This window comes from Microtus oregoni, unplaced genomic scaffold (genome assembly GCF_018167655.1).
Source record: "Microtus oregoni isolate MIOR12 unplaced genomic scaffold, Mior012 000003F_ref0000135, whole genome shotgun sequence".
Classification (NCBI taxonomy): Eukaryota; Metazoa; Chordata; class Mammalia; order Rodentia; family Cricetidae; genus Microtus; species Microtus oregoni.
In genome coordinates this window covers 4,580,194-4,608,000 of record NW_024543062.1, presented here as the reverse complement: position 1 = coordinate 4,608,000, position 27,807 = coordinate 4,580,194, and the positions used below count along the sequence as shown (strand labels likewise).

At 48.4% G+C, this 27,807-nt stretch overlaps 1 protein-coding gene across 1 annotated transcript; it reads left to right on the top strand.

Moving 5' to 3' along the window:
* On the top strand, window positions 1-26,034 carry LOC121446391 (paired immunoglobulin-like type 2 receptor alpha). Its single transcript, XM_041648999.1, has 8 exons — window positions 1-88; window positions 399-785; window positions 12,202-12,214; window positions 18,394-18,587; window positions 22,715-22,745; window positions 25,211-25,257; window positions 25,494-25,525; window positions 25,689-26,034. Exons 1-8 carry the CDS (start codon window positions 1-3, stop codon window positions 25,812-25,814), a joined length of 918 nt encoding a protein of 305 aa, XP_041504933.1. The 3' UTR covers window positions 25,815-26,034.
* Window positions 26,035-27,807: the final 1,773 nt, after the last annotated feature.

Sequence of the window (27,807 nt, the reverse complement as noted above, 5' to 3'; positions counted from 1 at the left end):
ATGGGTCTGCTGGTCTCTCTTCCTGGAGGGATTCCAGACATGGCCTGGGTCCTGCTTCTGCTGCTGCCGACAGCATGCCTGCAAGCTGGTGAGTGGTGGGGACCTCACTACTGGAGACTTAACCACAGGAGGGGTTAGTGGGGCTGGGAAGAGTCGGCTGGCATGTGGAGAGGTGCCTGTTCTATGAGCCAACCTGTCCTCTGTGCCCCAAGAGAAAGCTCATCCTCAGACTTGGTCCAGCCCAACCGTTCCCCATCTGTCCTATCTCATATGGGACAGTGGGACGTAAGGACAGTTTTCTCCTGTCTCCCACACCTTTCTATGGGTGATGGCTCAGGAAGCTCTGGGTTGTCCATTCCATCCCTGAAGTGGCTTCACATTCTCCCCATCCTTCTCAGGGAACACAGCAGAATCCAACAGAGAAAAGCTTTATGGATTTGGTCAGCCAACACGCATCTCTGGTGTCCAGGGCCGCTCCATCGAGATCCCCTTCTTCTTCTACTTCCCCTGGGAGTTGGCAAAGGATCCACAGATGAGGATTCTCTGGAGATGGAAGCACTACCATGGGGAATATATCTACAACTCTTCCTCGGGTTTCATCCATGAGCATTTCAAGGACCGGTTCGTCCTGAACTGGACACAGCCTCAGACATCCGGAGTCCTCAGAATCCTGAACTTGAAGGAGAAAGACCAGACAGTGTACTTCTGCCGAGTTCATCTGAAAACAACAAAAGGCATGGAGAGTTTTCAGTCGATCAATGGGACCCAACTCACCGTCACTCCTGGTGAGCCACCCTGGCTCAGGCTTTGATGCCTCTGGCTTCCTTGTCCCCTAGTTGTCACCTCAGGCTCCACAATTCTGACCATGGTTTAAAATTCCTTTTCCTTGGCTCTGACACAGGATCTTTCCACTGTGGTTGTGACAAGTCTTTGCTGTGTCCTCTGACCTGTCTGTCATCCTCTGCTCAGATGGAACCCCACCACACTCTAGATCTCAGCATGAGGCCTTCCCTCTAGTTCACCCCCTTTCTGTCCAAACTAACACTGCAGTCCTGGTCACTTTCCCCTTCCCCGTGACTTTGAGGTGGATTGACTTTTCTAGAATGTAGCTGACTCACTTGGTCCTGTGTCAGGGCTCCAATTAGTCCCTGTATGGAGCATCTCCACACAGCTCCAACCTAAGCCCAGAACATGCAGTAGATGCCCACGGGATGTTCCTGGTGTCCTACAATCCAACTGTAAACTGACATCTGTCACCACAGTCCCCTATTTCCTGTCCGAGCTCCCAGGATACATCCCTCACCTCTCCCTACCCACTCTCTGGTTCAGGAAATCAAAAGATAAGTCACCTCAAGGATGATTCTAACCCTTTTAGCTGCCTGGGTTTCCTGTCTTCAGACTGATCCCTGTAGCTTAGGGAGGGCCATTTTAGTGTTCTCCAACTTACATCTTTTAGCAAGATGATTTTTGCACCTCAACACCTCTCATCTAAGCTGCCCAAATCCTCATATGAAAAAAAACCTGAGGTGTTCTGAGCACTGCTTCAACCAAATTTTCATAGGCTTTGCACCTTCAGAAAAATTTCAGGCAAGGATCACATAGAGAGGACAGGGGACAAAATGTAGCAGTCACAAAAGGAAGATTAAGGTGAGGTGCTAACACTCTGGAGTCAAACCAGGTGAAAATCTGTGGGAATTCTCCCTACAACTCTCTTATGGGGTTTCCATTCCAAACTCCCCTCTCCCTTTCCTTGCCCTCTTGCCCTTACCTTGCCCACACAAGCCCCAAGGGACTTGGGAACTAATGCCCCCATTTTCATGAAGCGGCTGCTCTGTCTTCTGATCCTTGCCTCTCCTCTGAAGCAGAAGTAACTGCAGACCCATGCACTGGGAACACTGGGTGGAACTCTATGCTACTGTTACCCCTGCACCCTTTAAATGGCCCTGCAGGAGCTGGGAAGTCTATGTACTTCCTCGTTGACCACAACCTTGCTCTGCTCTGTTCCTCTCTCTCTCTCTCTCTCTCTCTCTCTATATATATATATATATATATATATATATATATATATATATATATATATATATATATATATTGGTGTTTTGGTTTTAATTAGACAGGGTCTCACCATGTAGTGCTGGTTGTTCTGGAACTCACAGAAACCTGTTACTTCTGTCTCCCAAGTGCTGAGATAAAGGCCTGTGCCACCACATCCAGCAGTGGCTGTTGACTGGATTAAAGCCAGCCTGTGAGAGGACGCCCACAGCACAGTTCTTGTGAAGTCTCCACGGCTGCCATGTTGACCTGATGTAATGTCTAACCATAGCTGCCAGGGCTCAGAGAAGGGAGAGAAAGGAGATGCTTCTTGGGTCTAGAGCAGTGATTCTCAATCTTCTTAATGGAGACATCCTTTAATACAGTTCCTCACATTGTGGTGAAACCCCCCCCCCATTATTTTTATTGCTGATTCATAACTGTAATTTTGCTACTGTTATGAATCATACTGTAAATATATGATTGCATGTTATCATGTTATTCTACCACTGTGGAGGAAGCAAACCACAGGCTGGGAACTGTAGGTCTAGTGTTTCCAAATATATAAAAGTAGACTTTGACCTTAGTAAGGATTGCAGAGCAGATGAATGTATGCTGCCCTGTACTGTACTGAGTTGGACACCTACGATCAAAATTATATATTTTCTGTTTTACATTTTGTGTATTTTGGGTGTGTGATCATGAGGTTCTGTTAATTCACGTGTGTCTGTCTGTCTGTCTGTCTGTATGTATGTGTGTATGTATGTATTGTGTAATCGCTGACAATTCTTCATATGTATTCAGAAGCTAGAGGAAACATTCAGGAGCCATTCCCTTATTTTCTGAGACAGTCTCTCACTAGCGTCAAGTTTACCAAGTAGATAGACTAGACTGGCTAACCAGTGAGCCCCAGGGACATGCCTGTCTCCGCCTCCTTTTACTTAGACACAACTCACTCAACTCTGTTTGGTGTGGAACTAAATATACAGAGACAGGCTGGCTTTAACTCACATAGATCTGCCTGCCCCTGCCTCTAGGGTTAAGATTAAAGGCCATGCCCAGCTCACTAGGCTCCTCAAATGGATTCTAGGGATCAAACTCGGGGTCTAAATTTCCTGAGAGCAATCACGATACAGACTGAGACATCTGTTTGTTCCATGCATTTATGATCAAAACAACTGTATTTCTATGACTTAATTATCTGTGACTAAATGTAAATCTGAGGACACACAGCCAGGACAGGTGGAGGTGTGCACTGAGCTTTCTCTCCTGGAGTCTCAGCCTTCAGCATGTGTTCCCCTCTGTGAACTTCTAACAGCTGCTCCCCATCCCACCTCCCACAGAGGAGACAAGATGTGACACTCCTCCCATCCCTCCTCATCCAGGGAGGATCTGCTCACTCCTCATCTCTCCCCAGCAGTCAGAACCATCACAAAGAGCCCCTCCATCATCACCTCTGCAGTCACCATGGCTGGACTGGAGCACACAGAGGGCCAGAGGAATCCTTCACTTGTGAACATAGGAGCCATGGTCGGGGTGGTGGTGGCCACGGCTGTGCTCATAACCCCCGTCTATGTGATGCTGATCTTCCTCAAGTGGAAGAAAAGGTGAGTGGTCCAGGACAGGGCCTCACCTGAGCTTACCTCTGAGTTTTCTCAGTTGTGGGACATGGAGATAGGTATGTGTATTAGTCAGGGTTCTCTAGAGTAACGGAACTTTTATGGAATGTATTAATATATGTGTGTGCATATATATGTGCATATATACATATATATATATATGAATTTATTGAAATGACTTATGGCTGCCTTTAAACAATGACTAGTTTTGAAAGGAAAGACCAAGAACCCAGTAGCTGCTCCGTCCACGAGGCTGGGTGTCTCAGCTGCTCTACTGGGATCTCGAAGACAGAAATGAATGTGTGACAGAGGTGAGGGCAAGCAGGTGAAGAACACCTTCCTTCTTCCATTGTCCTTATACCGGCTTAAAACAGAAGGAGTGGCCCAGGTGAAAGGTGTGACTTCCAGAATCATGGTCTGGATCCAAGGCATGCTGTCTTCCTCCCTCAAGATCCAGATCCCAAGTGTACCCTCTGTGTCTGCATTATAGTTCATTCCAGATACAGTCCAGTTCACAGCCAAGAACAGCCAGCACAGGAAACTTGTGCGGGGCAGAGAACAGGGAACAGAAGGACAGAAAGGAGGCTGAACCCACCCAGGACTGAATCTGTTCCTAATTCCCTAGAGTCCCAGCTGGAAATTAGAGGATCAAGTGTAGATGAACACAGCCTGCTCCTAAGGAATTCAAGGGGCATATGGGAGACCCAGGGGCTAACTGCTCATTTGGAAAGAGCTGTGGCTGCTAAACAAGGTCTGAGGTTGAGCAGCCTGCAGGGACAGCATCTCACAGGAGGTGAGACCACGAAGAGAGAGATATGTTTGAGTTGGGAATATGGTATCTATACAAAAGGAGGACATGGTGTGCAATAAACTCACAGGTGAAAAGAACATTTCTGGGAAGAACTTACACCATAAGAGGTGAAAGATTTGTATCCTAAAAACGACACACTGCTGAGAGAAATTACAGAGCAGCCAGAGACGGCTCAGTTGGTAAAGTGCTTAACCCACAAACACAAGGACATGGGTTCCATCCCCAGGATTCACAGATAAAGTTGACTACATTGACAGATACTGAACAGGAAGAGACAATAGGATCCATGAGGGTCAGTATGCTGCCAGGCTTGCTCAATCAGGGAACCCCAAGCCAAGGACAGACCTGTCCCGAAAACTATAGTGGATAGCTCCTACAGGATGATACCCAAGGTTGTCCTCTACCACCGACATGTGTGTGCACATATGCAAATCTACACATACATATATGTACTGCATGACATAAATTTATAAAACATAGAAAAATACTGAAAAATATATGGATATTTGCATAATGGAAACATTTATACAATAACTCCTTATAATGCAAAGCAGTCTAGAAAGTCAATGCAGTCTCTGTTCAAATCCCAATTGCTTTTTTGTAAAGACAAATGATTTGTCTTCTAAAATCAAAAGGATTGTAAGAAACAAACATGGGGACACAGTAGGAGACACCCTAATTCCAGCATTGGGAAGCGCATGTGGGGAAATTAAGAGTACAAACTCATCTGAAGCTACATAGAAAATTGAAGGTGAACATGGGTTCCACAAGACCTTGGGCACACATAAAACAAAGGCAGTGTGGACCAGATTCAGATCAGACTTAAATCCATGGTAAGTAGACTACAGGACAGGAACAGAGATGAGCAGATAGTGGAGTGTATTGGAAAGCCCAGAAACACAGACTTGAACATGCAGGCCTTGGTTTTCACAAGGGCTCAGCCCTGCAATAGATAAGAAGAGCATCTGAGAGGTGGAGAGCAGCAGTCTGGGAGGCAGCAGAAGTCTGACTGGGATTTGAACCCTGAGACTGAATATGCAGGGGGCAGTACCAGGTTCCAGGGAGACAAAAGGGAGGCCTGGTGCCTGCAGAGCAGGGAGAGCAGGGGAGGGACATGAGTTCAAGGCAGGGGGAGGAAGCAAAGGGAGAATGACATGGACAAGGGGCAGTGGACAGGAGAGCTGTCCTCTGATTGGCTGTGCAGAAGGAAAGCTGAGGACTGTCCTCAAGCCCCAGGGACTCTCAGTCCTGTCCCTGATTGGCTGCTACAGAGCTGTTTGCTGCCCTGGTCCCCTAATGTTGAACACAGAGAACAGCTGAGAGGCAGACGGCGGATCAGCATGGCTGCCACACTAACACTGGTTCTTCTCCTACAGGCCAGCAGACTAAAGCCAAACCCAGCCAGGTGAGCAGCTATCATCCCAAGGAGCAGGTGAGGGGCTGTCTGGGGAAGTTTGTTGTTATGAGAGGCATGCAAGGGAGCTAGAGAGATGATTGAGTTAGAAACCCTTGCACACGGGCAGGAGGACCTGAGTCTCACTGGGAGCACCTGCATTATAAGACAGGGGGGGGTGACGGGAACTTGTACACCTAGCCCTGGACAAAAGAGACAGCCAGAGTCATGGAGCTGTCCGTCCAGCTAGTCCAGCCGAATTGCTGAGTTCCCGACCAATGAGAGGCCATGTCATAAAAAATAATGTGTGTGACTCCAGGGGATAAATCTTGGTCATAACATTTTCCATATTTACTTTAAATGAAGTATTTCATAATTACGTATTACAGGACAAAAGGAAAGTGGGGAGCAGAGAGAGCTCAGTGGGAATAGGTGTCTGCAGCCAAGCCAGTGGCCTGAGTTCATTTTGGGGACACAAATAGTACAAGTAGAAAACTGACTATGGAAATCTGTCCTCTCTTCTTAGGCACAAAACTGTCTGCTCGTCCCCAGCTGACAGAACTCTAGGGGCCAGCATCGCTCACCAGGGTGGTGAGTTCCCACACAACCTGCGTCTCCAGACCTGACCACGGCCTGGGAATCAGAGAGCAGGGCTGCAGGCCTGTGCTGTGAAACATCCGTCCATGGACAGGTACAAGAAGAGAACCCCACTCCTGCCATGTGTGCTCTGACTTCCTTTCCTAGGAATCCAGTCAATCTGTCTGGCTCTTGTCCTGGGATCCCAACTGTGCTGTTTCTAATCTGTCCATGGAGTTAATAACATTTTTAATAAATGTCTTCCTCCCAGACATGATCTCATGTTTCTCTTAATGCAGCCCAACACACAAACATGAGAACTTAGAGAACAGCAGATTGTGTCCAGGAGCAGAAACACAGAGAAGCAGGTAACAAGGTCCACACTGAGAACCACTGCATAAGAACTCTTTTCCTCTTTCCTGTTCTTCCTGGACAGTCATCTCAGCCACACACCCTGAACATTCCATGCCCCTCCTCAGATGACAGACCATGGTTTGCTTGGGTCGCAGATTGGGCTTCCTTTCCTCACAGACCCATCTACATCCCCTTGCTTTCCTTATTTCCTGCCATGTTGATATTCTGACCTCTGGGGTCTCCCCTAGGAAAAGACTTCCTTCCCAAGTCCAGTCTGTCTTAGCATTTGATAGTCAGTATGTCAGCTTCTACCAAAGAGCATGCTGGGAAATAAGGGCAGCATCCACACCTGACTGATAATGATGAAATCCATGCTGCTTTCACAGCCAAAGGAGGTGCAAGGGCACTGCAGCAGTGTGACTGTAGTTGGCCCCCATATGCCCATAGGGAGTGGCACTATTAGGAGGCACAGCTTTGTCGGAGTAGGTGTGGCCTTGTTGGAGGAAGTATGTCATTGTGGAGGTGGGCTCTCGGGTCACCTATGTTCACTCTATGCTCAGAGTAGATACAGTTCACTTCATTTTTCTTGTGCATTCAAATGAATAACTCTCAGCTTCTGCTCCAGCACCGTATCTGCCTGCATACTGCTATGTCCCACCATGAAGATAATGGACTAAACATCTAAAACTGGAAGCCACCCCAAATTATTTCCTTTATAAGAGTTGCCGTGCTCATGGTGTCTCTTGACAGCAATAGAAACCCTAAGACAGGCATGCATGATTCAGATCCACCAATCACAGTCCTGCATAGATGCAGCTCTTATTCCATCAGTGACAAGTCTCAAATGTGTATCAATCAGGGGCCTTTGCTGAGTCATTGGAAAACTGTCCCATCCCCATGGGAGTAGCTGAAGCTAGGAGGGGTGATGGAGAAGTCACCAAGGCTTCTCACGAGTACAGTAGAGTCTCCTGGGTCAGCTGTGAGATGTCCGCTGTGGTGTAACTGGATCCAAGCCTCTGAGGCTGAACTCAGCAGCAGCCGTGGTCACAGTGATCTTGGCAGCTGGGGTGGTGCCTCCTCTGAGCATCCCTGAGGTGTTCACACAGGCAGGCTGCCATGGTGACCATCTGCCCAATCATCTACAGTATGGTTAATTCACTATCACCTCCCTCCAGGGAGCTGGGCACAGAGAAGGGGCCTCATGCATGATACTCCAATGGTCATGTGACTTTTCATGTCAGTTTCCATTTTTCAAAAGGAAGGAACAACAAAGGGGCCCACGGCAAAGGTTTACACAGATCCCCCATTATCAATATTATTTACATAAAATTCCCTCAGGGAGAAGGGAACATGATGTTCGAATGGGAGCAGACATGGGGTCTAGCTGGGCTACCACTCTTCAGGGTTTATGTTTCCCAGCCAGAGCCATTACGTAACAAAAAGTACTAGAGGAATCCGGGCATGGTGGCATAAGCCTGTAATCCCAATGACTGACAGTAGAAATAGCAAAGTTATGAATTGGAAGCTATCATTAGTACCTATTGAGTCTGAAGCCAGCCTGGGCTACATATGACTCTGTATTGAAACCAACAAACCAAAGCTAACGGAAACGCAAGACAGTAGAAAGGTCAGGGAGGCAGGTCATCCATCAGTTCACTTTGGTTGGAGACAAAGAACTTGAAGATGTGACCAGTTTTTCTTTAGATTCACTGAAATAAATTTTTTTTAAAGATTTATTTATTTATTATGTATACAGCATTCTGCCTGCATGTATGCCTGCACACCAGAACAGGGCACCAGATCTCATCATAGATGGTTGTGAGCCACCATGTGGTTGCTGGGAATTGAACTCAGGACCTCTGGAAGAGCAGCCAGTGCTCTTAACCTCTGAGCCATCTCTCCAGCCCTTTTTTTTTGTAACTATTAATAGTTTCATTTAAGCAATATAGAAAGTTGAAGAGGAAATTGAGAGCTTCTCAGTTTCTGTGACCTCAACTCAATGACATGTGAGTTCCTTCCTCTGCCTTGGCTATCTTCAGAACCTAGGAGACTCCATCCAGAGGAGTAGGGGGGCGATCTGGTTACCCAGCCCCACTCACTAGATTTTAGGACATGGTGTAGAGTCTCTTCTTGGGGCTCCCCTCTACAGGGGTACAGGGAGGCGCTCACACTGCGGTTGGGAAACACTGAGGATGTTGATGTCATCAAGAGGAGAAAAGAGGGTTCAGATAGGGGCGGGACAAATGTGCTACTGTGATGTCCTAGTGCAGCCTGAGTGTCCTGTTACACCACAGGTCATCATCCTCCACCCTCTCTCTAGCATCCCCTCAACTGTCTCTGGAGCCAGTCTGGGCAGCTACTCTGGGTTCCTTCTGGGCTGCATTAGTTGTCACTGGGGTAAAAAATTCAAGGATTGGGAGAATGAATGGTGTGACAGATGGATGGACAGATGGACAGTTGTCATCTATGAGTTATCTGCTGGGGTGAGGCCAATCTGCCCTTTACTGTGTTATTTGAGGGAAGTTTCTGGAACTGGATGGTTCAGACAGAAATAGGAAGGGTTGAGTCTATTCTCTGCCATCACTGTTATGGGAAAACACTGCTGGGTATAAAATCAGGATCTGAATGCTGGGGACACGATCAGGAACTGGAGTCTGAAGAGTCACAGAGGCTGACCTCGGGAGATCGTGTTTACTCAGGATGAGGACTGGGTAGACATGTGGGGCACATCAGCTATGGGTGTCTCCCTGCATGACGTGTCTGTGCCTGTATTCAGCTGCACATGTGTGCATGTGTGTGCTCACCTATGTGGAGGCCTGCAGACAACCTCAGGCATTACTACTAGGGACACATTTACCTTGGATTTATTTCTTTGTTTGTTCTTTTGTTTGTTTTGGTTTTATGAGACAAAATCTACATAGCCATTGCTGGCCTGGAACGTGATAAATAGACTAGGACAGCCTCAAACTCACTGAGATCCACTCTCATTTGCGTCTGCTTCTGCCTCCCCCAAGCTGGAATTAAAGGCATGCACCATCATGCCTTGCCCACTTTATGTTTTAAATTTAAAATTACACTTATATATTCTGTGGGTGCAGGGCACACCGGTACTATAGCCTGAGCAGCAGCCAGGTTCTAACACTGCAGTCTGACACTCCCCATAGTCACTTGTATGTAAAAGCCCCATGTGTGCACACCACAGCCTCAGGCTGCTCTTGCACAGAAAGTGCCCCTCCTTCGTGAAAGTGTCATGGCTTCAGGGTCCTGTAACTGCTGTCAGGGGAAACATGGTTCTCACTGCAGGAGACTGATCACATCATCCTGTACAGAAACCATTCCTCAGCCGGGCAATGGTGGCACACGCCTTTAATCCCAGCACTCGGGAGGCAGAGGCAGGTGGATCTCTGTGAGTTTGAGACCAGCCTGGTCTACAGAGCTAGTTCCAGGACAGGCTCCAAAGCCACAGAGAAACTCTGTCTCGAAAAAGCAAAATAAAAAGAAAGAAACCATTCCTCAGCAGGGTCCCTGTGGGGATCCAGCTGAGTCCAGGACTTGTAACAACAGAGCCCATAACTTGGGATTCAGGTGGTAGCAGTGAGGTTGAGCACCCATACACCTCACCAGAACCTTTTGTATAAAAATGCTGGGGTTAGCCAGGCAGTGGTGGCACATACATTTAGTCCCAGCACTAGGCAGGCAGGTGGATCCTATAAATTTGAAGACTGCCTAGTAGTCTACAGAGCAAATTCCAAGACAGGCACCAAAGCTACAGAGAAATCATGTCTCCAAAACAAAAATAAATAAATAAATATTAATAATTCTAGGGTCTAGCAGCTGACATATGTCAGGTGTAATAAGGTCAGCCCCTCCTAGAGACTCTGCAATTAGGTGACCTTTTACCCACAGACCCCAGACAGTAGGGCAAGGCCAGATGAAGCCTGGAAGTGAAGCTTGGTTCCTGCATCTGCACAGACATCTGGAGACCTAGAATCCTGGTCCTACAGGAGAAGGACTAGACCACATATTTCTGTAAACACAACAGAAGGCTTGTAGACTTGGTGGTCGATTGATGGGACCCAACTGCCCATCACCCATGGTGAGCCACGCTGGTTCTAACTTTGATGCCTCTGATTTCCCTGTTCCCTTGATATCACCTCAGGCTCCCATCTCCCCTCTCCCCTTCCCCGTTGTCACCTCTACACACAGGCCCAAAAGGTCTTCAGAACAATGCCCCCATTTTCATGACGTGGCTACTGTGTCTTCTGATCCTTGCCTCTCTTCTGTAGCAGAAGTAACTGCAGTCCCATGCACTGGGAGCACTGAGACCCGGCCTGGGCACTGTGTTGCTGTTACCCCTGCGTCTTTCACAAGGTCCTGCAGGAGCTGGTGACTCTGTGCTTCGCTGTTGCTCACAACCTTGCTCTGGCCGTGTTTACTCAGGATGAGGACTCAGTAGGCAGGTGCTGGATGATCAGCTGTGAGAGGTGCCTTGCATGATAGTGTGTGTGAGAGAGAGTGTGTGTGTGCGCGCACACGACACGCACGCATGCACACACATGCAAGTTTATGCTCATGCATGTGGAGACTAGAGAGCAACATCCGGCTTTACTACTCCAGACACCGTGTACCTGGACATTTTGTGTTGTTAGTTGTGTTTTTTGTTTGTTTGTTTTCTGTGTTTCTTTGTTTGCTTTATATTATTCTTGGTTTTGTGGGTCTGTTTTGTTTTGTTTGGTCTCACTATGTACTCCTGGTTGGCCTGGAACTCAATGTACAGACCAGGCTAGATTCAAGCTAACAGATGTCCTCTGGCCTCTGCCTCCCATATGCTAGTAAGAAGGCGTGTGCCACCATGCACACCTTAATTTTTTTAAATTATATTTACTTACTTCTTCTGTGGGTCAGGGCACACTCATGTTGTATCCTGAACAGCAGCCAGGTTCTAACACTGTAACCTGACACTCCCCATGGTCACATGTATGCAAAAGCCCCATGTGTGCACCCCACAGCCCCAGGCTGCTCTTCCACAGAAGGTGCCCCTCCCCTGTGAAAGCATCATGGCTGCAGGGCCCAGTCACTGCTAGTTGGGCAAACTGGGTTCTCACTACAAAAAATGATTACAGCCTGCTGGACAGAAATCATCCCACAGCGGTGCCTAAGGGGATTCAACTGAGTCCAGGACTTGAAATTAGAACAGAGCTCATGATTTGGGATTGAGTGGCCAGCAGGTGGCAGCAGTGAGGCTGAGCACAAGAGGCAGCTGGGATTCTGAGGGACCAACCAGAATCTGTTGTGTAAAAATGCTGGAGACCAGCTGCTGGAGCATGGCAAGCTCATTAGGCCCAGTCCTTCCTTTAGAAACTTAGCAAGGGGTGAGGAAGGCAGAGAAAGCAGACATGACAGAGGCGACTGCATAGCCACCTGCGGGGAGCATGGAGAAGGCAGTCAATGCCAGGAAATCTAAGGAAATGGGAAGTCGCCTCTGCCCATCTCATTAAGAAAGAATGATGCCACTTCCTCTGATTCAATCACATCTTCCTGCCCTTCAGGGAACTGATAGTAACTTGTCATGGGGAAGGGTAGGATGACCTCCACAAACCCAGCCTTTTGGACACCACAGCCACTGCCCCCACATCTCACGACTCGACTCTATTCACGGAAGAGCAGCGTCCACTCTCAGAGATGTCCCAGGCGATATGTCATTACTGACACATTGCTGCTCTGAGCCCTTTTTGCCCACTCTATTCAAAGAAGGTTCTAGAACAGACAGCGCTAAAAGGAATCACTAAAGTGCTCTGTGGGAACAGCCTCCCTGAAGCCCAGCAGCAGATCCGTGGCCTTTGAGGGGAGCTCAGAGGCTGCACCGAGCAGGCAGCCGGAAGTCAGTGTGGGGAGTGAGAGTAGGAGAACTTGATGGGACTGACGTCCAGTCGCCTGCCGTGTGCCAGTCATATGACATGTGCCAGGGCTTCTCTGACCCTTGGTTTTCTCTTCTGAGTGTGTGTTAAAGGTGGTAGGAGGCAGGAAGGCTCCGTCAGAAACTGGAGTAGCTCTGGAGTCAGTGTCAGGGTGAGGGAGATGAGTCTATAACTTACCCGGACTCGGCCATAGCCAGCAGCCAGGGCGAGAGTGTCCACTGGGCCTTAGTTTTCCAGGGCCGCTGTGAGGAGTCCCTGACAGGCAGCAAGAGTGCAAAGAGCAGACGATGGTGGGGGCACCAAGCTAGGGCTGGGACTGAATGTGTTTCCTCATTACCTCCTGCCTTATTGTGTCTGGTGAGAAGAAAATGATCATCCCCTTAACTACAATTATGAGAAAGGAGAGAGAGAGACAGAGAGAGAGAGAGAGAGAGAGAGAGAGACAACCAGCATGAGTGGGGACATAGTGAGAAACAGACTGGGGGGAGGGCAGGAGTGGAGGAAATCAGGAGCTGAGGAAACAGTGATTGCAGGCTGCACAAGAAAATGGAAAAGACTGGATGAGACAGAATGTCAAGGTTGAAGAGAGGAGAGCCCAGCATGCAGAGGTTAAGGCTGTATCTTCCAGGAAAAAAAAAAGTGGGGGCTGGGCTCAAGGGGACAAGGGTGGATCTTCTGCAACACGGGAAAGAAGAAGCCAGAATGATAAAGGAAGTTGCTGGCCACAGGGAGGTGGAGATGGGGAGGTCCTGTCCCCACTCAGTCCTCCACATGAGAAGACACAGGAAATGTGGGTAACTTTACTCTGATTTTCTCCTGACTCCTGACCACCCAGGGTTCCTCCACGGGGCCTCCTCTACTGTCTGATGGCTCTGCTGGTCTCACTTCCTGGAGGGATTCCGGACATGACTTGGATCCTGCTTCTGCTGCTGCCAGCAGCCTGCCTGCAAGCTGGTGAGTGATGGGAACCTCACTACTGGGGACTTAACCACAGGAGCATGGAGTAGAGCTGGGAAGAGTGGGCTGTCAGGTGGACAGGTGACTGCTAGAGGAACCAGCCTGCTCTCTGAGCCACTAGAAAGAGCTCATCTTCAGAGTGGGTCCAGCTCAACTCTCCTGTCTATCCTGTCCCCTACTGGACAGTGGGACACGGGAAAAGTCCTTCCCTGAGTCCTACTCCTGCCTGTGGTGAAGACTCAGGAAGCTCTGGGGTGTCCTTTCCATCCCCTGCAGTGGTTTCAGATTCTTCCCCATCCTTCCCAGGGAACTCAGCAGGATCCAACAGAGGAAATACCTTTGGTGTCAACCAACCAGCACGCCTCTCTGGTGTCCAGAGAGACTCCATCGAGATCCCCTTCTCCTTCTACTTCCCCTGGGAGTTGGCAAAGGATCCACAGATGAAGATTCTCTGGAGATGGCAGCACTTCCATGGGAAATTGATCTACAACTCCTCCTCGGGTTTCATACATGAGAATTTCAAGGACCGGCTCATCCTGAACTGGACACAGCCTCAGACATCCGGAGTCCTCAGAATCTTTGACTTGAAGGAGAAGGACCAGACAGTGTACTTCTGCCGAATTTGTCTGAAAACGACAAAAGGCATGGAGGTTTTTCAGTCGATCAATGGGACCCAACTCACCATCATCCCTAGGAAGCACTTCCCAGGTCAGTCCTGTGTACCTGGCTTTTTTATACCATAGATGTCACTGGAGATCTTACAAGTCTGATCCTTCCCAGATTCCTCTGGTGTGTTCTATCCACTCTTCAGAGCTCTATCTTTCTTTTTTCCCATAATCACCTGCAAGCCGTAGCATCTCTCTCAAAGCTGCCCCCTCATTTTGCCCTCTGATCCCACCCCAGTCCTGGGCCCTTGCTCTTCTCAGATGGCCCAGTCTCCTGCTCCTTTCTCCAAACTACACTACTACCCTGCCCACCCTACCCTCACTGCCAGAAATTCATGAGTATCTGACCTTTGCAAAATGGAGCAGCCCTCACTTGGTGCTGTGCCAGGGTCTCCGTTAGATCTCAGTTTACATTATATCTCGTGCCTTCCACAGAAGGTACCTTCTGGCCCCCATGTATACACCTCCTCCTCTGGGTCCCTGCCCCAGTTTCTTTTTCCCCTCCCTCAGTTCCTTCTTCTCCCTCACGTTCTCACCATGATCAGGTCTCCTGGTTGCTTCACCTCCTCTGTGGCAGCTGTGACTTCAGCTTCCACACTGAGTGCACTCAGGCCCAGCCTAGTCACGGTGTGGGTGTTACTCCAACCAAATGTCACCACTGCTGAGTACTCTCAAGGTCATTTTACAAAGACAGAAATGGAAACCAGCAGAATTCAACCCCTGCCCAAGGTCATGCTGGTGACCAACAAACCCCACAAGGACACTTTACCTCCAAGTGTCTCTCAACTGTAGACACATGGCCTCTGCTGGAGTTCACTCTATTGTTTGCCTCCTTCTATCTTGATTCCAGGGGCCATGCATGTATATATGGTGTAAGCATATATGTATGTATGTGCATGTGTGTCTATATGGTGTGTGTGTGTGTGTGTGTGTGTGTGTGTGTGCACATATACCACATTTTTGTGCTTGGAAAGGCCAGAGTGCGGCACTGGGAATCCTCCTCTAGTAAGACCAACTTTATTCCCTTGAGGCAGGGTCTCTTACTGAACCTGGAGCTCACTGTTCTGGGCTAGGCTGAAGGGCTACAAAGCTGCAATGATCCTCTTGCCCTGATCTCCCATGGTGTTGAGGTTACAGGTGATCACATGGACTATCTTACAAAGAAAGTGTGTGATATCTCAGGAAGGAACATCTAAGGTAGGAACCTGGAAGCAGGATCTGAAACAGAAGTCATGGAGGAGGGCTGCTTACTGGCTTCCTTTCTGGCTTGCTCAGCCTGTTTTGATTATAGCATCCAGGACCACCATCCCAGACATGGAACCATGAACAGTGAGCTGTGCCCTCCCACATCAATCAAATCAAGACAATATCCTGCAGACTTGCCTATGGGCAATCTGATGGAGGCATTTTCTCAGCTGAGGTCCCCTTCCCAGATAACTACAGCTTTGTCAAATTGACACAATAACTAACCAGAGCACAGGGCAAGTGCTTTCTGGACTGAGCCATCTCCGCAGTTGCTGACCTGCCTTTTCTCCTCTCGGGACTACACTTCCTTAGTGACTCTAACCTTATCCATGACAGTGGCCGATGAGACTCCTTCCCTCTCTCAGTCATTACTCAACCACTGTATCCAACAACTTTGTTTTTTGTTTTGTTGTTTAGGGATATTCTGGAAAAGAGGGTAATAATATGTATAGATGTATGTGCATAGATACACACACACATATATGTATACACACACTCCCTGTCAAATTTAGAACACAGGAAATTTGTTATATAAAAAAGTCTGGGAATGAATGGTGGTGGCGGCTGCTCTGCACAATGGATGCGCTGTAAACCACTGGACCGCATATTTAGAGTTCAAATGATATATCGTACATTACATCCATTTATACCCGAGGCAGGGTCTCACTATGTAGCCCTAGCTGGCCGAGAACTTGCTATGAGGACTAGATGGGCCTTGAACTCACAGAGATCTGCCTGTCTCTGCCTCTCGAATGCACGGTTTAAGGTCTGCTCCACCAAAGTCAGCTTAAAGGTGACATTTTTAATTGGGGTGGTACAAACCTCTGGTCCCAGTGGAAGGTGGAGGCGAAGAGATAAGGAGTGTAAGGTCATCAGCTACACAGCAAGTTCAAGGTCATATTTATAGATGGCCTCCATCTATAAATAAATGTTAAGAGTGGCTAAGAGCATTGGCTTTGTGATTGTGAGGACCAAAGTTCATCCCATCACCCACGGAGGAAGCTGGATGTCCCTGCATATGCTGCGACACCAAGGAGGTGGAGGCAGGAGGATTGCTGAGTTTGTTGATTTTCCGTCTAGCTGATACTTGAGCCCCCATTTCACAGAGAGAAGCTGCCCCTGAGGAAGAGATGGAGAAAGTTGCAGGAGGACACAGAAGCCTCTTCTGTCCACACATGCATGTTCAGGTGCACATCTCTATCCTCCGTGTGTGTGTGTGCGTTTGTGTGTGTACTCATGTGCTTGTGTGTATAGGTGCATGTATGGACACTCAGCAGACACATACTACTCACACACATTAAACAAATGGCAAAAAGATTTTAGTAGTAAATATTTCATACATTTTGCAATATATTTTCATCGTGTCTACATCAAAAGCAAGCAGCATCTTCAGCAATAGGTTCTTACCATCTAGCAGGGGTTGGCAACCAAGAGCAATCACAATAGTCTGTGTGGGATTGGGGGCTCTGAACCACACTCACCGATAACGCATAGGGAGGCAAACCGTGCCAGGCACTGAAAATATGTTCAATAACTCACGTCTAAGGAGCAGCCTTGTCCACCCTGGCAGGCTACTTCTGTTCTAACAAGGACTGTTACTAGAAAATGACTGTTTAGATCTGTGTGACTTAGAGATTGATCCTTGTTAGGGATGACATGAGCGTCTTAGGACATTCCTACCAGGAAGTAGAGTTGTCATTTTCACCCAATTCTCAGCCTCAGCATCTGTTCCCTTCTTCCTGTGTGAGCTTCTAAGAGCTACTCCCCATCCTGCAGCCCCAAAGGAGACGGGATACCAGACAATGCAGTTCTATGATCTAGGTCTGGAGTTAGACTCACTGCTCTAAGCAAAGAAAACAGCCAGGTCTCTAAATTATGCTTCTGGGCTATGCTGTCATCAGTTGTTGTGATCCTGGTGTTGTGGGTCTCTCTCTGGGATACAGTTAATTATTTCTCCTGCTGCCCTTGAGAGTCCTGAACTAAAGTCATCAGTGAACCGAGGTGAAGGTGAGCATAGGAGGTAAGAATCTTTTATGTGGGGTAAAACCAGAGCAGCAGCTTGGGCAGGTGATGCTCTATGTCTGGACCCTAAGCCCTGACCAAATGCCTGCTGATAAAGACAATTGCAGGAAGGCAGATCTCTGCACTTACCTAGGAGAGAGGAACAGGCCTGGCAGTGGGAAACTGTTCTGAACTAGGGAATTAACTCCCAAATATGTAACAGGAGGGAAGCCAGCTACAGCGAAAAATCTACAGCAAAGGACAGCCACTTTATTCACAAAGCAAGAACACAAAACCCTTGCCTTTGGTTTAGCCTTTAGCGAATCCCTTGGTTCTGATAAGTCTCTCCTGAAAAGATGATTGGGCAATTACTCTATGATGTCACGGCTTCCAGCGCTCAGCTTGACCAGATTGGAGGAGAAACAAGGACAACCCCTGACTCCCTATTTGGGATTTGACACATCCTGACCCGAGGTTTAGGCCTAAATAGAAGACAAGACATAAGCATACCTAAGCAGTCCCAGTTCCCGTGTGGCCCCGCCCACAGTGAGCCATCATCCTCTGTCTCAGTCTCTCCTGCAAGGTGATCTGAGGAGCTGTCAGAACTGTGTGAACTCTCTTTCTGGGAGATCAGTTCTTTACTGGCTGGCTCCAAGCTTTGCTTTTTTCTTCTGCCAGCTTGAGATTCCTTGGGTGTCTCCAGTTCCTTGGAATCCATTGCTTCAGTGTCTGACGGCAAAGAGTGCTGCAGAGGCATCTCTAGAATCTTCACTCCTACTGGGAAAGTTCATGCTGATTTCCTTCATCTCTTCCCAGCCCCCAGGACCACCTCTCCAAGCCCCACCACTGCAACTTCTGCACACACCAAAAATACCCTCACGGTCACAGAAGTTCAGATGAGCACAGAAAATCACACCCCGCATCTGGGAACCAGAGTTGGGGTGGCCGTGGCTGCTGCTGTACTCCTGGCTGGGGTTTTGGGATTGATGGTGTTCCTCAGGTGGAAGAGGAGGAAAGGTAAGTGGTCCAGACTGCATCCCCATCACACTTTCCGAGTGTTTCCACAGGACAATCTGCACCAGGGTCATCGAAGGGGATTGTTGACAGCTCAGATCCTGCGGCTCAGGTGTTGGCTCAGTCAGTAAAGTGCTTGCCGCGCAAGCTTGAGGATCTGTCACCACAATCCTTGTAGTCCCAGTGCTGAGCAGGGGGGACAAGATCATCCCCGAGGCTGATGACTAGTCACACTAGCCTAATTGTTGAGCCTCGGGTCCCAGTAGGAGACCCTGTCTTTAAAAACAACAAGGTGGACAGCTTTTGAGGAGCTAAGTGTGGCTTCCGGCCTCCCCAGGGCATATCCCTGATGACCTCCTCTTGAGTCAGGCTCTGAGGCTTCTGCTTAGAGTAGCTGGGGTCTTTTGTTGCTGTTGTTTCAGTTTGGTTGACTGCAGGCCTGCACTGCTAACCCCACTAGGAATCTGCTTTAAGCCGGTTCCCCAAGTGAGGCCTCTGAGGGTTCAGTTTGTGAACCTTACAGTCCAGTCCAAAATCAGTTCTTCTCTGTTGACTCAGCCATTTCGTAATCAGAGGAGAAAGGGCCTGCCCAGGAGGAAGCCAGGGGAGGGGAAAGCAGAAGGGACTGGAAGTCGCCTCAGCTCAGCTGTATTGATTGCTCCACTTCCCAAATTCTGGCTTGAAACTGGAGGATCCTAAGTAGATCAACATCCAGTTTCCCAGTAACTGTGGGTGATGGGGGAGGCATCCCAAGGACTGAGTGTTCATTTTAGAAAGAGCTGTGGTGTTGACAGACATGGCCAGAGGAGAGACAGGAGGGTAGAGGAGCTCTCAGAGGAAGAAAAATTACATAGAATGTCAAAGAATAAATAATGACAGCCAGAGGCAGTGAGATGGCTCAGAAGGTCAAGACACTGGAAATGCTAGAACACACAGGGCTGAAGAAAAGAACTGACTTCTGTATGTTGTTCTCAGACACACACACACACACACACACACACACACACACACACACACATCCACATGGTGAATAAATATAATACAATTAAAAAAAAAACAATGACAGCCAATGGCCTCTGTGCACCAGGGTGGGAATAGGAGGATCTTGACTCCATGAGAATTTATCTCATCCCTCTCCCTTCCACAAAATAGCCAGGAACATGCTGGGAGTCATGCAGGACACTCTCTGACCTTCCAGGAAAGCGATACCATGTCAGGAACTCTTGAGTAGTGTGGTGCTGGTGGAGGATGCAGGAGATGACAGTGGAAACCTTGTAAGTCAGGTCCTCAGGCCTCTGGTACCAGAGGCAAAACCAAGAGGCCACCTCAGAGCCCTGCTCTGAAGACATCAGCTTGTGTGGAAGATCTCAGATGGGGTTCAAGAGGGTCACAGAGACAGGTCACTGGGAAGGAAGGTGTTTACTAAGAGTTATCAATGCCACGGACAGAAAGGCAGACAGCAGCATGGCAGGGGGGCTAAGAGATGCCAGGCCCCACCAACATGGCAGAGGCTCTAAATAGGAAAGGGGGGCTCTTTCTTTATCCTTTGAGGATGGGGTGGTTTCATTGCACAAGCCTGAACCAGGAAGGAGAAAGGAAAGGGAGCAGGATGTGTGGCCACCAATGCCCTCTGACATAAGTCACTTGCGAGGAGAGAAACCCTGGGGCTGGATGGAAGTATGTCAGCTGGAGAGTCACGGTGTCTCAGGAGGGAGTCTGTGAGGGGTGAATGGCGGTGCTGCGGCCTGAGCAGCGGCTGGACTCTGACCTTACAGTCGTAGGGTGTCGAGGACAGACTGGAGGTGCCAGGCTGCGTCAGTTACCACTGTGGTTGCCCATGGAGACGAATGGCCAGGACCAGGTAAAATTCAAGGCAAAAGCTCTCAGATTCTGAGACGAGCCCAAGCGGTAGTGCCTGTCTGTAAGTCCAGTGTGTGGAAGGTGCAGGCAGGAGGATCAGCATTCAAAGTCCTCCGTGGGTGCAGAAGATCTCAAACAAACAAAAACTCAGTGCTTAGACTGACACAGGGACCAGAGAACAGGAATAAGTCTTGTTTGTTAAAAACAGTTTGATGAAACCACCACGCCTTATGGGGACTGAAGGAGGAAGTCTATCTGAGGGGGTGCAATGGCGGTCACTTTCCTCTGCTGGGATAAAAATGTCACCATCAAAAGTACCTTGTAGAAGGAAGAGGTCATTCTCATTTGCGGCTCCAAAGCAAGGTTAATAATGGCGGGGCAGTGAAGCAGGACGCTGAGCGGTCACATCTCAACCACAGGCAGAAAACACAGAGAAAAAGGAACTGAGAAGGAACACTACATTCTCAAACACACCCCCAGTGACACACACCTCTTTCAGAAGGCTGCATGTTCTATAACCTCCTAAATGTTCCATAACCTGCCCAATATGACCAAGAGTGCAAACAGGTGAGCCTGTAGTTCCGATTCTTCAGTCAAACCTGCACAGGGGCCAACTGGGCAGCTGAGTCTGGGATGGATTTGAAGTGCCTGTGTGGATCTGATAGAACTGTCCTAAAACCAAACAAACAAAAACACGTATTTATACGTCACAAGAGAAAGGATAGAGAGTTGTTCCAAAAGTTAAGGCGTTGAGAACATGTGCTGCTCTTGCAGAGACTCAAGTTCAGTTCCCAGGACCCTGTGGTGTCCCACACAATCTGTAGGTCTAGCTTCAGACATCCAGTGCTCTCTTCTGGTCTCCGTGGGCTTGGGAACACAGATGGCACACACAATGCCTTACACACATATACACATACAAATAAAAATAAATCTTTAGAACTATAACTATAATGTAAAACACTTGGGAAAAAAAGCCCAAACTGAGGAGCTGAATAAGTTGCTCTCCAAAACACAGTGGGTGACGTTGAAGGAAAGTGAAAGCAGGTAAGAAAGAAACATCTTATTCATAAAATGAAAAATTAGTCACGATGTCTATATCGGGGGTTGGAGATACGGCTCAGTGGTTAAGAGTCCTGACTGTTTTTGCAGAGGACTGGGGTTTGATTCCTACCACCCACACAATGGCTCACAGCCTCCTGGAACTCCTGTTCCAGGGGGCTGTGATGACCTCTTCTGACTGCCACAGGGACCAGGTAAACATGTGGCAAACAAACATATAAACAGGCAAACATTCATACAATAAAAATAACAAGACTTAAAAAAATAGATGTCTATACTACAAAAATAGTGAACTCAATAAAATTCCCATCTAAACGACAATGGCAGTCTTGAAAAGACGATTCATCACCAGTTTGGAAGCATTCTCAAAGATAAAATGAGATGAAAAAAGCACCAAGAACAAACAGCAACAAAAAACAAATGACCGATAATGGAGCGTTCCCACTGCCTGATCCCAGAATTTGGTTAAAGTTGCAATAGGAGGCTGGAGGGATGTCTCAGCAGTTAAGAGCACTGAATGTTCTTGCAGAGAACCTGAGTTTTGCTCCCAGCACCCAAATCAGGCACTTTACAACCATCTGCACCTCCAGCTCCAGGCCTACAGGAAGCTCTCTCCTGAATCCACAGGCATCTGCTCTCATGGGCATTACCCCAAAAGAGTGCATGTAATTTTAAAATTCAAACAAAAGAAAGCAATAATAGTTCTCAGAGGGTAAAATGTGTCCAAGAGGGGAGCCATATGGTGGAGAGAACTGATTCCCAAAAGTTGCCCTCTGACCTCCATACAAACCTGTAACTATCATATAATAATAAGTTGCAATTTTAAAAACCTATAGTATTTAAAACAGCACGGTATGCACCAAGACAAACAGACCAGTAGAGTAAAATACAATCCAGAAGGAGGCGGTTCCTAAGGGCACAAAAAGGAAGCTGGGAGAACACAGAGTAGACAAGCAGGTGCAGGGTCAGGAGGAACTCAAGTTTGATGAAGGAACAAGGAGATGAGGGTGAGGCCTGGACCTGGCAGGGATTTGGGGGAGGGGTTGCTGTGTGGGACAGCAGCCCAGCAGAGGTAGTCCAGGCTCTTCTCTGGCTGTCTGGGGCGGTCTTTTTGCTCCCTTGTTCCCTGAAGGTGTGGGACATAGAGGACAGCTGAGGGGCAAATGGACCATCAGCACGGATGTCACACTGACACTGTTTCTTCCCCACAGGTCAGAGGACTAAAGCCGAAACCCCAGCCAGGTGAGCGCCATCCTGTCCTCTGCAAGAGCAGCCAGTGCTCTTGCCCACTGAGCCATCTCTCCAGCCCCTTCAAATGGCATTAGAAGAACAATGGAGAACCGCACACAGGGCTCTGCACATCTCCCCACCCCTGACTCATCCTGTCTGCTTCCTGCATGTCCTCCATGACGCCTTGCTCTTCAGGGCCACCAGCTTCACACACTGACAAGGGGTGCAGCAGAGTCTTAGGGAGTCTCCTTCCAGAACAGCCTCCACCCCCAGTCCTCATGGGGTCTTTCTCCTTATCTCCTTCCATTTCCTAGGCTTCCCTCTCTGTGGCTCTGGCTCCTCTCAGCCTTGAACATCTGCCTGGATTCCTCCAGCTCTCCCATCTTTCCCTTTCTTCTCTCGGCCTTTCTCTGTGGTCAGTGAGCCCCGCTCTCCAGGAATCCTTTGTTCTAGGTCTTCCACATCTTTTGCCCTTTTCTCTTCACCTCCCAACCTCTCTGCCCTTCTCTCCTGTCTTTTCTTTTCTTACTGCACATGGCCTGCTCTGGGCCTTCTAAATTTTTTCTGAGAAAGGGTCTCAGATTGGCCTGGCTGGCCTTGAACTTACTATGAAGCCAAGGGCAACCTTGAACTTCTGATCTTTTCACCTCCACCTCCCAACTGTTGGAATGACAGGCATCACACCACACCTGGTTTATGAGGGGCTGGGGATGGAACCCAGGACCTTGTCAATTAACACAAGCACTCTGAGAGCAACACTGCATCCCCAGCTCCTCCCTCTTTCCTCTCCCTGTGGCTTCTTTGGCCAGATGTCCTTCTTCCAGTCTTATCTAAGGTCCCTTCTTCCAGGACCTTAGCCTGAGCACCTACTCAGAAGATCTGAAATTTTTCTGCCTTCTAGTTTTAATCAAGGTGATGAGAGAAGATAGCATTGGTTCTTCCTGTTTCTAGTCTCTGTTCCTGCCCAGCCCAAGGTGATTCCCTACAATGACTCACCTTCAACTAGTGTTGAGAGACCTCGGCCAGGCCCCCTTACCAATGGCCTCTCATTCCTCTTCCAGAGAAGTCCAAACACCAACATGCCCATCGTGAGTCATTGAGGATGGCAGAGACCACTCAAAACCAGCTTCTAGTGTGTGGGCATGTGTGCTCGGGTGTGTGTGTGCATGCATGTGCGCAGGCACTCATGCGCATGCACATGTGTGTGTTCTCGGGTGTCATCCACCTTAAATAATTCTTTTTATTGCATTTTACCTATTTGTGTGCATGTGTATATGTGTATGTGTGGGTATGAGCTTGTCACAGCACACATGTGGAAAACAGAGGACAACTTCTGAGAGCTGTCTTTTTCCTTCCACCTTGTGGATCCCTGGGATGACATCAGGTTGTCAGTCTTAATGGCATGGTTTTACCCACTAAGTCATTTCACCTGACCCCACTTGGGTTTTGGGTTTTTGTTTTGTTTTTTTGAGACGGTCCCACACTGGTCTGGAACTCACCAATTAGACCTGGTTGGTTGACCAGTGAACATCAGGAGTCCCCCTGTCTCCACCTCCTGAGCACTGAGAATACACCACCATGCCCAGTCCTCTGTGTCTTATTACATGTTCTTGTTATGTATATATATGTGCAGTGCACATGCACATGTGCCCTGTGTGTAGAAGGCAGAGATCAGTGGTGTTCTTTCTCAGTTTCTCTCCATTCTATTTTGTGTTCCTGCATGTGTGTTGTGTTTGTGTGTGCACTTGTGCATGTATGTAGAGACCAAAGGTCTATATCATGACTCTCCTCAGTTTCTTCTACCTTTATGTAATATTCATTTTGAGACCTTTATAGTAAGGTCTCCGACTAACTGAAGATCATCAGTTTGGCTGGGCTGTGCAGACAACAGCTTCAGGGATCCACCGATCTGCACCCCCACCCTCCAGGCACATTGTACCCAGAACATTTTGTTGTTGGTTTGGTTTATTTATTTATTCATTTATTTATTTATTTATTTATTTTGCAGGGTTTCTCTCTGTAAACATCCCTGGCTGTCCTGGAACAAACTTTGTAGACCGGGTTGGCCTCAAACTCACAGAGTGCTGGGCTTAAAGGAGTGCACCACCACTGCCTGACTGACTGTGCCCAGCATTTTTTACATGGTCCTTGTAAAATCTGGGTCTTCATGTTTGGGAAGCAGGCCCTTTGCCAACTGAACCATCTCTCCAGCCTTCTACTTCATCTTCTGAGACAGGGTCTTTCACTGAATCTAGAGCTCATCTGTTAGTCTAGGCTGGCCTGTGAACTCCAGGGACTTCTCTGCCTGTCTCTGCTTCTCCAGCATCCAGCTTTGTGGGTGCTGGGGTCTGAAGTCAGGACATCATGTTTATGTGACAAGCACTTTACTGACCGGGCCATCTCTCCAGCCCAGCACCGAATGTCTTAATTCTTTCTTGCCCAGCCTCTCATCTGTTGCCCATCTTGTTCTCATGCAGGGAACTCATTGAAAACACTGAGAAATGTGAGAACGTTGAGCCTGAAGGTAAATTCTGCCAGCTTCCTGTTCCACACTTGGCTCTGCCTTCTTCTCCCAAGACCCCCCACTTACACAAGCATTCCCTCAGTGTTTTCACCCTGTCCCTCCCTCAGCCTGTCCCTCCCTCACCCTGTACCTCCCATGGAACCAAGGTCCTCACCTCATGCTTGGAACTCCCAGCCATCTGTCTCCCTTCCTGTCACATGCCTTGATTTCAGTGCTCCCTATTTCTTTTTCTTTAGGACAGCATATGGACCCCAAAGAGAACCCCAAGGTAAGCAATTCAGACTCAGGTCTGAAGGAGTTAAGGGGTGTTGATGGAGGCAGAAGGTTGGAGGTCAGAGGTGTGGGGGGGGGGGCACTCAGGCTGCAGCTGCTGCTTTATGGAGCCTCAGCTGCACTGCTGCTATCTAATGCCCTGTCCCTCACCCCCGCAGGACAACAACATCGTGTATGCCTCCATTGCCCTCTCAAGCCCGACCTCCCCAGGAACACCAGCCTGCCCGCCTGTCCATGAGAACCCCCAGGAAGAGACTGTATACTCCACCGTGAAGACCAAATGAGCGGGTCTGGGTGACCATCTCGGAGTCACCTGTGCTTCTAGTAGGAAGACTCCCAGCTTCCTCTGATACCACAGTCAGACGCTCACGGGTCACAGATACCCATGGCCAGGACAGAAACTTACACCACACGTCAGGGAGTTTGAACTCAGAGAAACTGAGAAACTCTCATTTCCCCTTTCTAACTTCCGAGGCCTTTCTCTCAAATAAAAAGATCCACAGAATTTATCTAAATTCATTGAACTAAGGATTGATGGGGAATATTATTTTCAAGTGCGTGACTTTCGTTTACCTTGTATTTGTTTAACTTTTGAAGCTGTGTTACTGTGCCTGTCTAAAACACCTGATGGTCTTAATAGATGAACCATCAATAATGAAGAATAGGCGGGGCTGAGGCAGAGAATACAGATAGAAGGAGAAATCTGGGAGGAAAAAAAAGAACAAGAGAACAAGGAGAGGAGGACATCGGGGTCAGCCACCCAGCTACACACAGAAAGTCACAGAGAAAGAAGTAAAGAAAGGTATTCAGAAATAGAGAAAGATAAAATCCCAGAGGCAAAAGTTAGTCAGGATAATTTAAGTTAAGGAAACCTGGCAAGTAACAAGCCAAGCTAAGGCCAGGCATTTATAACTAAGAATAAGCCTCTGCCTGTGATTTATTTGGGATCTGGGTGGTGGGCTATTCAAAAAGTCCAAAGAGTAAAATGTCATGCCACAAAGGATCATTAGTGTGACCCTTAACTTCTTGCCCTCTAAGACCCTCTCCTCTATCACTTATCAAGCTGCCCTGGGAAGTGGATGCCCCAAATGCTGGCAGCCAGTCCATGTGTTATGCCCAAAGTTTGTACCCCCAAAATACCACCATGAGACTGAATGTAATGCAAAAACAAAGAGACTTTATTGTGAGTTAACTCTGGCCTCTCAGTCCGTCTGAAGCAGCAGTTGCAGAAGAAGGAGAAGAAGGAAGGAGGAGGAAGAAGAGGAGGGAGAAAAGGAAGAAGAAAAGAAGAAAGAGGACAAAGAAGAGGAAGAAGAAGGAGGAGGAGAAGGAAAAGGAGAAGAAGGTGGTGGGACCCTGAGCAGTGCTGGGAGGGGGTTTTGATGTTTTGATAGTGGCCAGGCTAAGAGGGGAAGGCTTAGGGAATTCCAAACCTGCAAAGTCACAGAGAAGGGATTGACTGCTCTCCATGGGGTGAGGTGTTGCCTGCTTCTGATTGGCCCCTCCCATTAGGGGGAGGAGTCCTTGGTGTGGCAGGGTTGTGGGGGAGTGCGGGTGAGAGAGCAGTCAGCCTCTAAACCAGAGGGATCCACTTCACTGGGTTCAGGTCAAGGAGAGGTTCAAGCCTCTAGAGTAGTGGGCCCTACTTCCATGGACTCAGATAAGGGAAAGGTCACTCCTCCAGATTGATAGTCAAGATGTAGGACTCTCAGCTACTTCTCCAGCACCATGTCTGCCTTACTGCCTCCACGTCCTACCATGATGATAATGGATTAAATCTCTGAAAATGTAAGTCACCCAATTAAATGTCTTTTTCCTCTATAAGAGTTGCTGTGATCATGGTGTCTCTTCACAGCGATTGAAACCTTAGCTTAGACATTTCCCATGTGTGCACACACCAAAACCCAAGGCTGCTCTTCTGTAGAAAGTGTTCCTCCCTGTGACAGCCTTAAGGGTCCAGCAGCTGACAAATGGCCCTCTTCAGGTCCAGCCCCTCCTTGGGTGACTTAGCAATCCGGGAAGTTTTCATCTGCAGTCCTCAGACAGTGGGACAAGGGCAGATGCAGCCTGGAGTGAATGCTCCAGATCAGGAGGGCTTCCTCTCAGACCTCACTGAGGATAAGGACGAGGTGCATCTGTTGGAGTGCTTACCTGCCCGGCATGCCCAGAATCCTGGGTTCTATCTCCAGTAGGGGACAAAGGAGAACGTTGGGACACATCTGTTAGCCCAGCACATGGGAGGGAAGAGAGGGAGATCTGTAGTGGTTTAAGGTCATC